At 48.5% G+C, this 9315-nt stretch overlaps 1 protein-coding gene across 1 annotated transcript; it reads right to left on the reverse strand.

The window, feature by feature from the left end:
- Nucleotides 1-1934: 1934 nt before the first annotated feature.
- Nucleotides 1935-9103, reverse strand: GHRH (growth hormone releasing hormone). The gene is made up of 7 exons (XM_068207538.1): nt 8996-9103; nt 5827-5926; nt 4868-4999; nt 4089-4193; nt 3349-3486; nt 2957-3053; nt 1935-2138 (listed from the first exon to the last, which is right to left on the reverse strand). Exons 2-6 carry the CDS (start codon nt 5904-5906, stop codon nt 2990-2992), a joined length of 519 nt encoding a protein of 172 aa, XP_068063639.1. The 5' UTR covers nt 5907-5926; nt 8996-9103; the 3' UTR covers nt 1935-2138; nt 2957-2989.
- Between the last annotated feature and the right edge of the window lie 212 nt (nt 9104-9315).

The following is a 9315-nucleotide window of genomic DNA, read 5'->3' on the forward strand; positions in this document are numbered from 1 at the left end:
AAATATTTTTTTAGCCTCATGTTTTATTACTGCTCACTTAGAAGCTTTGTTTTGTAACTAATTCTTTCTGCTGATGCTTTGTGCTAGAACAGAACGTTTTCTGTGCCTGTAGAGCTGCAGCATGCTATCCAAGGAGAGCTTGGATGCAAAAGGAAAATCTTGGAGTGCCCCTGTGGTATATTTTCTGTAAGCTGTGTGTGTTGCTATTGATTTTGCTACTTATGCATTAGGAAATACTGTGTTTATTACTTTGGTCTTTTAGTCCTCAGACATCTGTATTTGCTTTTATATTTAATCTCACAGAGATTGAGCATTTGTTTCCTCATTTTGAAGCAAACTGAACCTCCAAAGGAGTCTCTTTTATTCCAAATAGCTACGCTCACCCATCCATTTAATCACCCAAACACTTTCTGAAATGTTTTTGAAAGGGCTTTGATTGTATTGGCAGTATCCAGTCCAGTGGCACGTGCCTTTCATGCCACTGGACAGAGTTTAAATTCATTTTGCTGCTATGTCTACTTACTACTTTATGAATCTTCTTCATTTTTTGTAATTCCTTTCCTTGGAGGGAGTAAGTCCTAATGGGTTTGAGAGTTTTGTTACAGAACAGGTTTACAAACCCATTTTGAACCAGGCTACTCAGGTGTCTACTCAGTACTCAGAATACTCCTTTTGTGTAGTTCTGCACTGTGGAGCAGAAGGATGTCTCTGACAGCTGCCTGCCCATGGAAGGGGAGCAGTTGTCCATTAGTGCTCCTGCTGCTGTCACAGCCTCACTGATCTCCCTCAACATCCTCTCCGTGTTCCCTGTCCTGCTGGGTGGTTTGTAATACTTCCCCAGTGCTGGAATTGTAAAACCTGAACAGAGAGGGCTGTAACAGGGAGTTGGTGCAAGGATCAAATTATTTCCATGCACACTGGAGCCTCCTATCCTAAAACATGTCGCCTGGTGATGGTAACTACTGCAGACTAACAAGGAATTGTTGGAGTGCAAGGAGGGAAGACTTCATAGGCCTTAACACACATTTATATAATTGTGGTTCCAGCCTGGTGTTGTTATTGGTACTGGAGTTGGTGCCTTTGTTAGCCCAGTTTTGAGTCATCCTTGGTGCCCCTGACAACTGTCTCTGAGGAGAGGAGCATCTTCCATTCTGGGCCCAGAATCAAGAAACTAAGGTCTCAACAAAAGAGCCATCTTGACCTGCTGTTGGACAGGTTTATTTAGAACGACTCTTATTTCCTGCTGCTGATGGGAGAGCAGACCCCATCCTGGTGTTATTTACATTTCTGACGACATGATTATTACACAAACAACAGGGGGATTGGGGTGAGAGGGAGGAAGGAGCTGTACAAGATCTCTGGTAATAATTTACTCCTTTTAAAACACTTACAGTGTAACTGTAGCCACGGTGGAGTTCAGAGCCAGGGGATGGCACTCAACAGAAGGTTGAGTTGAAACAGTGACAGCCCAATTTGATGCACAGGGATCTCCTTTAGCTGGGGCAGGACTGTAACTTCAGCTTGAACTCCTCAAGGCTGAGTAGGCAGTGTAGCTGAGCATTTCAGAGTTCATTCTGCTGCCAGGGCTCTGTGTCAGGAAGCCAGGCAGCAGCAGCCCTGGGCAGTGTTTCCAGTGAATGGGAGACGTGTGGATTCATGTCTCACCTCACCCTGATCCTTGCTGTGTGCGGTTGTGCCATCAGCATCAATTTAGAGAACGCTGTAATCAATTTACTAAGTTGCCTAAAGGTGCCTTTCAGTGGCCTCATATTTATTAATCAGGCCCTAAAACAGAAAGATGATTTGGCAGAAATTTTGCCACACTTAGTGATTTTAAACCTTAATTAGTAGACAGAATGTCTCCAAGATTACAAGTGTATCACTTGTTTTAGTCTCTGTGTAAAGCAGCCTGAGGTTAAACCACAGAAGAGGGCTTTTTCTGATTTAGTACAGAGCAGGATTTCAAGAGGGGAGTTAAATTGTAAAGACTGGAGTAAATTAAGTAGTGCTTCAGCGCTGCATTCCTTTGATCAGATCTGAGGAGTGTATGCATCAGTTTCCAGCCGCTCACATCTGGGATTGTCTTCAGTGCTGTGAAGGGCTCACTGTACAGTTTGGTCCATGAGCTCTGAATTATTCTAGACAGAAAGAGGAGGAAAAGAGAATTGCCAGAAAACTTCATAAGCACACACAGAATTTTTTTCATCCTTTGGAGGCTTTTCCTGACTGACCTTATCTGTGGAAAGGTAACCAAGTTAAGCATGGCAAGAGAGATGCTGGAATATTATGCTCTCCCAGCTGAATCCACAGGTGTGATTTATGTAGAGTTCTGATCTTCCCTCTCTTCCCCTGCCCCTCTTTTGCTCAGTGTGCACACTGATCTCTCCACACCCCTTTGTATTGTGCTGGCAGAATTGGACAGGCTTAATTTCTGTGGGACAGCTGATCAAGTGAAGGTATTCCCAAGGATGGACAGTTTGCTGGCTCTTATTCTCCCAGGAATGGCAAGACTTAGAGCATCATTCAAGTCCCAGCTGACTGTTTTCAGGATTGAGGGATACAGAAAACAGTAAAACTTTCTCTGCTGTCCAATGCAGGGAAAATCTGACATGTCCCAGGGACCTAGAGACAGGTTCTGCTGCTGGAGAAAGACTTTTGTCTGGCCTAGACCCTCAGGCACTCCATAGCTTTACAAGGCTGCTTTGGGTTGCTGCAAGCCTGTTCCCAGACATCCACATGCAGCTTCACAGCACTTGTGTTCTCTCTGTTCAAAAACTAGCAGGGTTTTAGGTACTTGGCAATATTGATTGGGAGCTCTTTCCCCCCTTTAAATTGCAGCAAGGACCTTTTTCATGGGCAGCAGTGGGAGCTGGCATCGCTGAAGGAGAGCCTTCAAGCCTTGAGCAGTGCAGCGGCAGTGAGTTATGCACAGGACTGAGCAGGGAATGGTACTCACCAGAGCGTGGGGACATGGAAAAGGGAGAAGTATTTACATGAGCTTAGCCAGGGTGCTGGGAAAGCCTTCCAGCCCACTGCTGTCGATGTCCTGTGGCCTGTCAAGGAAGAGGACAGGGATGGCATCATTTGGATCAATGAGAAATTCTCTTTTCTGCTATATTTTACTGGATTACAAGGCTGAGAAGACAGCAGGGTGATGTGCTGCTGTGTGGTGCAGGCTGGCTCAGGACAGGCTGTTCTTATCTGCACCCTGCTTGTGAGGTCAGCCTTATTCTTTCCCTGAGTGTTCCTGAAATGACAGTTCTGTAGGTTCACACCTGGAAGGCAGGCAGCAATAAGGACCTGGGCGTGTTCCTGCAGTGAGCAGAGAATGAACTGATTCCCACCCACCTGTGGTTCTGCAGGATGGCTCCCAGGAAGTCCCTCAGGACCATCTGCTGTTGGTATTGGCTGTCCATCAGGATGCTGTCGGACTGACGCCTGGTCAGGAATTCCTGCACCCCTTCCCCAGGGCTGCTCTCGCTGCTTCTGTTTGGTGAAGATGAGAAACCTCTTTGTTTCTGAGATGCTTTTTTGTCCCTCACTCAAAGTTTGGCTCAGGCTGGGCAGCACAGAAAGGGAACCTGCTGGGTCTGAGCCTAAGGCCATTATGCTTAATTTCAACAAGGAATTGGTTGCTGTATTTGCTGCTTTGTTAGAAGATGGATTGGGCTAGCTTGCATCTGACCAGTTGGTCTTGTTTAGTGATAGACAGTGATCTAAGTAGCCAAGGGTAATGGAGAGGCTGTTTTCTGTGTTCAAACCAGGCCAGGGATAACTGTTCCCTACCAGTGAAGCATCATTGCAAATATTACCAGCAAATATTATTGCTTGTTGGTATTGCAGCAGAACCCTCAGCTGATCTGCTGCTTACAGCCTTAGAGGAAAGCATTAATTAGGCTGCTTAATGATAACTGTGATTAAGGGTATCCAAGACTGCAGGGATGCAAGATGCCCTTCAGGATGTGGACCAGCAGGAGAGATTGCTTCTGTTGCAGTGAAAGGCAGCTACTTCTGCCAGGTGTATGGAAAACACTGCCCAGGGCAATGGGCAAAACCCAGCCCTAGGGCAGCAGGGTGCTGAGGCTTACCCGAGCCTCTTGCCAATGATGGTCTGGAGGAATTTTCGGGCGGAAATCTGCCCCAGGAATTTCCTGTAGTTGTCAGTGAATATGGCGTCAGCGTGGCGCTGCATCCTGGGGGAAAGGAAGCACAGTGTGCTCTCTGAGCTGTCAGTGAGAAAAAACTGAACAGCCCAGGTGTCACAGGGCTGATACCAGGGCAGGTAAGCACAGCAAGCACCTTGTAGTGTTGGACTGCATTAGTGTTGGAGGGTAAAAGGATTTGAGGGAGCTCAGTCCTGACATGGAGGCAGCAGGCAAAATAAAATACCTAGGGCAGGGCTGAGCTGGGATATTCCTGTGCTCTGCAGCAGCTCCATCACCTCCTGGGAGGGCTGTGTCTGGGACAGGTGACAGGACCCCCCAGCAGATCTCTAGCCTGTGGTTAGACCCAGGCTCCAGAAAATCCACAGGTAAGGGAAGCACAAACCACTGGGCTGGTGCCACTGTTGTGAGGACGAGTCCTCTCTGCTTCAGACAGAAATAATGATCCTCTGTCTCCAGGCAGAGATGGAAAGGAGAGGCTCTAGCATCCCTGCAGATAACCAGAGCTCAGTGGAAAATTCTGTTCTCTGCAGGAGCCCTGGGCCTGTGAGCCTGCCCCATCAGTGTGTCCTTGCTGGTGGGGACAGCAGGACATGGCTCTGGACATGGGTGATGGTTTGGGGGTAACTGAGCTGCTCCTGGGCTGGGGGAGGACTGTAACCAGCACCTGCTGCAGCAGCAGGGCTGGCAGGTGAGGTACAAACCTTTTCTCAGTGGGGTCTGATAACAAACCCTCCTCCTCCTGCTCCTCTGCCAAGGGGTTTTGGCTCTGCAAGGAGCTGCTGTGCTGCAGCTGGAAGCTCATGGCCTTGCCAGCAACCGGCCCTGGATTGTACCTGCAAGAGAAAGCCCAGGCACGGTGTGAGGTGTGCTCAGATGCCAGCTGGGGCTCAGTCTTCTTAACCATTATTCCCTACTCTCCTGCTTTTTCTTTCTCCATTTTTCATCCCATCTTAGCAGTAACACAAGTACTGTCTGTCACTCTCCCCAGCTAGAAACTGCCCTGAAGCTCTTCCAGTAGTGAAAGGATGGTTTATAGAGCTGCCTCGAACAAACATCCCCCTCGCTGAGCTCCCAGCATCCTTGAGCAGAATCCCACTGTTTCTGGTGGCTTTGTGCCATGGATTTGGCACAAGGCTAAAGCATTTTCTATGGGACATTGCAAATCCACATTAGAGAAGCCAATGCTCAATTTTGGGCTTCTGTTGAACTATAGAGGACAAGGCAGCATTGCAACTTCTAAGACCCAACATGGAAATACTTGAAATATTAATAAGTATCTGTAGATTTCATGTACTAGAATATCTGCAGTTGTGACTTCAGAGCAGGTGCCCTGCAGCCACAATTTTTTTATCAGTGTTTGGGCTGGAGGTGCTGCCTGCTCTGGAGATTGCCAGATTTCCCTTTATAGAACCCAGCATTCAATTCTAAACCCAACTGGTTGGGCTGAAATATTCCATCAGGTGCCTGCCTTCTTTGGAAATCACCCCTAGGCCAGCAATGTACCCAAAAAATTAAGACAGAGCAGAGAAATTGGCCTAGAAACACATTTAGAGCTCATCTGGCTTTCAGAAGTGCTGGCAACTTTAGTTTGGCACCTGCTTCTTTTGCACAAGGTCAGAGATGAGGCAGAGTGAGTGTGCATGGAGCACTCAGCACTTACCTGAGAGCTGGGTAGAGAGGGGAGGAGATGGAGCATGTGACTAAATGCAGGAACAGGAGCAGGGTGGCCTTATCCAGCATCTTCCACCCCTTGGAGTCACCTAAAACGCAGAGCAGCCTGAATCAGGGCAGTGAGGGGAGGCCAGGTTCCACCTTTGTGTTCTCAGTCCCTCTGCTCATTCCTTAGCACCAAGGGACTGGAAATGAGCCTCTGTGGCTGTGCTGCTTCCCAAGGCACAGATGTCTTGGTGTGGCACAGTGTCCCCCGTGGAGGGCAGTTGCTGTGTGTGATCCCCTGGAGCTGGTGTCCCTCTGTCAGGGTTTGGTGCCATGGGAGCCCCTCACTGTCCTGTCCCGCTGCTCTGGCGTGAGGAGAGCTCTCTCTCGGGCTGGTGTGAGCCCAGGACGGGCTGTAAAAGCTCCTGGATGAGGACAGCAGTCGGCAGGGATGTGAAAGGAACCTCGCTGCCTGCACAGAGCCATCTGCAGCCAGCCCTGGCACCTCTCCTGCCTGGCTGTGTCTGCTCACACGGCTGCAGGCACAGGCGTGCGCCTGGGCTGCCTCGCTGGATGTCCAGAGGCTGGGGAGAAACGGGGAAATCCAAATAAAACTCCTGGGCAGAGGGGCAATACTGCACAGAGGTACCCCAGGCAAAGTCAGTTATCAAAGGCTTGATTTGCCAAACAAAACACGGCCTGTTCCTTCAGAGGAGAGGGGGTGGAGACGGGACCGGACTGAAATGTGTCCCCTGGGAAGGGCTGAATGGCGGCGGCGGAGAGCCGCTCCCCCAGCTGCCCTGAGCTCCGGCTGTGGAGCAAGGCGAGCTAGGCTGAGCCGTGTGCGCTGCTCCAGCGGAGCTCCGTGGGCTGGGCTCGGCTGAAGAGCTGAGGATGACTCAGGCCAGAGCGGCCCCAGGTCACCCACCCTCGGGAGCTGAAGAGCGGAGCTGAATACCGCGCCTTTGTCCTCGGAAGCGAGCAACAGTAGGAAGGTTTTTCAGTGAATGCTGCTCTTCCTGAGCTTCCATTGAAAGCGACTGATCTTTTGCTCAAAGAAGATTCTTTAAGAATGCGGATAGGAACCTTTAAAATACCAAGTTTCCCCGTTCCCTATCTTATTATACACCAGAAAAAGCAGAAAGATGTTTGATCTCCCTAAGAGGAGGGGAAAAAACCCTTTCCAAATGTATAACGATACATCCTTGTAAAAGGAGCAGCTTCCAGATGGAAAGGGTTTGCTCGGACTTCTGATTGCTCAAGTGAACTTTCGAGCAGTGGGTTTTACAGATGGGGGGGCAGGGAGGCTCTGATGGAAAACATCATCAGTGAGCTCTCTTTGCTGCTTGGACAGAGCAGGTCAGCACAGAGAGGGGGAGGCTGATTAAGGACCTGAGGTCTTGCAGGTGGGTCTGATGCTGACACCAGGGAAGTTAATGACAGAATTAGGGGCAGTGCCAGAAGTGCACGGACAGACAAGGAAATGAGGTTGCTTATCACAAAGTCGTTCTCACCCAGTCTCTGTTTCCAGTTACTTGTGCTCCCAGATGGGACCAGCAGCTTCCCCAGCATTTCCCCTGGGAATAGCACAGTGGCTCCTGCAAAGCTCCTTGTGCTCATGGGTGGCATCTCCTATCTCCTGCACAATCACTTTGGCCCCCCAGAGAGCCAAGAAATGCTTAAAGGGACTTTGATAGACGTACAGGACTTCTGCTTTTAGAACAACTCCCCTGCTTCCCTTTCCTTTTTGACTTTTTCATTTGAACTTGAAAAAACATGCTTCTCTGTACCTCTTCCCTAAATATCTTCAAGAAAATCCCAAATCAGATTTTTCTAGATAGAGAAAATTATCTAAGGCATCTATCAGTGGGTACCAGCAGACTGTGGCACCAGCATCAATAGAAAGTGCCAACCAGGAGATTTAATCAGCATTAGAGACGCTCCTATGTGAACTGAGAAGTGCCAATGTAAACGAAAACCTAGCCCAGCGTTGTCTGCTTCCTCTTCCTAGGATACAGCCCTAATTATCACTTTCTTTCTGTCTCTAGCTTCTCTTCTTTAAATGTTGGGTTTTTCTCTATAATTGCTTTTTGAACATTTGAGATCCTTTTATTATTTCTCTACCATTAGTTTATTTGCAATTTTTTTTTGTTTGTTTCTGGCTTTGTCCTTCTTCCCCTATCCTGCTTTGTGCTCCCCCTTAGTTACAGACTGCTTCCAGATTTTGGGGTATGTCTGTCTCCCTTTTCCCCTCAGGAATAAATCAGAAATGAAAGTTCTACATCCCTTCCCAGATGTGTCTGCTATTTCAGAAGAGAAGCTGGGAAACTGAAGTGTCACCCTGTGTGCAAGCAGCTTGACAGCTCTGCAAAACATTGTCACCTTCGAAATTCTCCTGAGGTGAGGGACACCTTCCCTTTCCATTCTGGCAGCATGTGAAAAAAATGATTAATAAATAAATAAATCCCCCTTAAGATGAAGAGCTTTTAGCACCATTCCAGCAGATGAAGTGTAATAGCTCTGTTCCATCCTGTGCAGTGGGAACAGCAGCATTTTGACAGGGATGTTGGAGAGCTGGGTAACTGCCTCTGGCCAATTCTGAAACCTCAACCTGAGCAGTCTTCAAAATGCCTCTGTGTAGATGAAATGAAGCTTTTGCCATGCCTGCTGTTTTATAAAGCCAAAACTCTCATACCCTGAAATGCTGCATTAGAAAAGCAGAAATCCTTTTACGTGCCTCCCTGTGCCTCGTCGTGGCTGGCTTTGCATTACCTGTACCACAGAGTTGTGGTTCTCCTCACACTTTGGTTTGGCTCAAACACAGTTTCATTGCTGGGTGAGTAAAACACCATTTGTTTGCCAGGGAAAAAGAAACTCACATCGACATAGCAAAAGAGAAGAACTGTGCTACAGCTGGTAATCATCTGACATGTTTTATAAAGCTCATCTGTAGCATAATTCCATTGGTTTGCATTTATGATGCAGCTCAATTGCTGTTTCATTCTATAAGTTGGTACAAAAACATATTGGTGCAAATCTTGATATGGTACAAAGGCACCTGGCAAAGCTCATTCCTGATGCCAGCTTTGATTGCATTTCAGTGGAATTTAATTGTCCCCAACTTCCAAATAGACATCATCTTGTTAAATGCACACAGAGAGGCTCCCACTTACCGTTCCTGGAGAAAACAAGCTCTTCCTAGATCAGCTCCTGCCCAGGTGCTCCTTCCCCTGTTGCGAATCCAACTTGTCCTCTGGAGCTGCCCCCGCGAGCCCGCCGGGTCCGTGTCCCGCGGTGCCGGGCAGGGAGGGCGCTCCCGGACCTCCCCAGTGTCCTCTGGCTGCCAGGGAGGTGCACCTCCGCTTTTATACCTGAGCTCCCTCAGGACTCCTGTGGGCTTCCACGCGTCAGAGAATCAATTATCCTCCTGAATTTCAAAGGCTGTGTTTGCATCCTCTTTTTGTGCGCGTGTGTGTGCGCGGAGGGGGCTGTG

The sequence above is a fragment of the Anomalospiza imberbis genome, chromosome 17 (assembly GCF_031753505.1).
Source record: "Anomalospiza imberbis isolate Cuckoo-Finch-1a 21T00152 chromosome 17, ASM3175350v1, whole genome shotgun sequence".
Taxonomy (NCBI): domain Eukaryota; kingdom Metazoa; phylum Chordata; class Aves; order Passeriformes; family Viduidae; genus Anomalospiza; species Anomalospiza imberbis.

Bases quoted from the DNA above. Each gene is read 5' to 3' on its own strand.
- GHRH (XM_068207538.1), bottom strand. From the start codon at position 5,906: ATGCTGGATAAGGCCACCCTGCTCCTGTTCCTGCATTTAGTCACATGC. The intron at 5,000-5,826 runs GTAAGTGCTGAG...TTTCTCTTGCAG, and splicing joins CCTCTCTACCCAGCTCTCAG to GTACAATCCAGGGCCGGTTG. The intron at 4,194-4,867 runs GTTTGTACCTCA...CCTTTCCCCCAG, and splicing joins TCAGACCCCACTGAGAAAAG to GATGCAGCGCCACGCTGACG.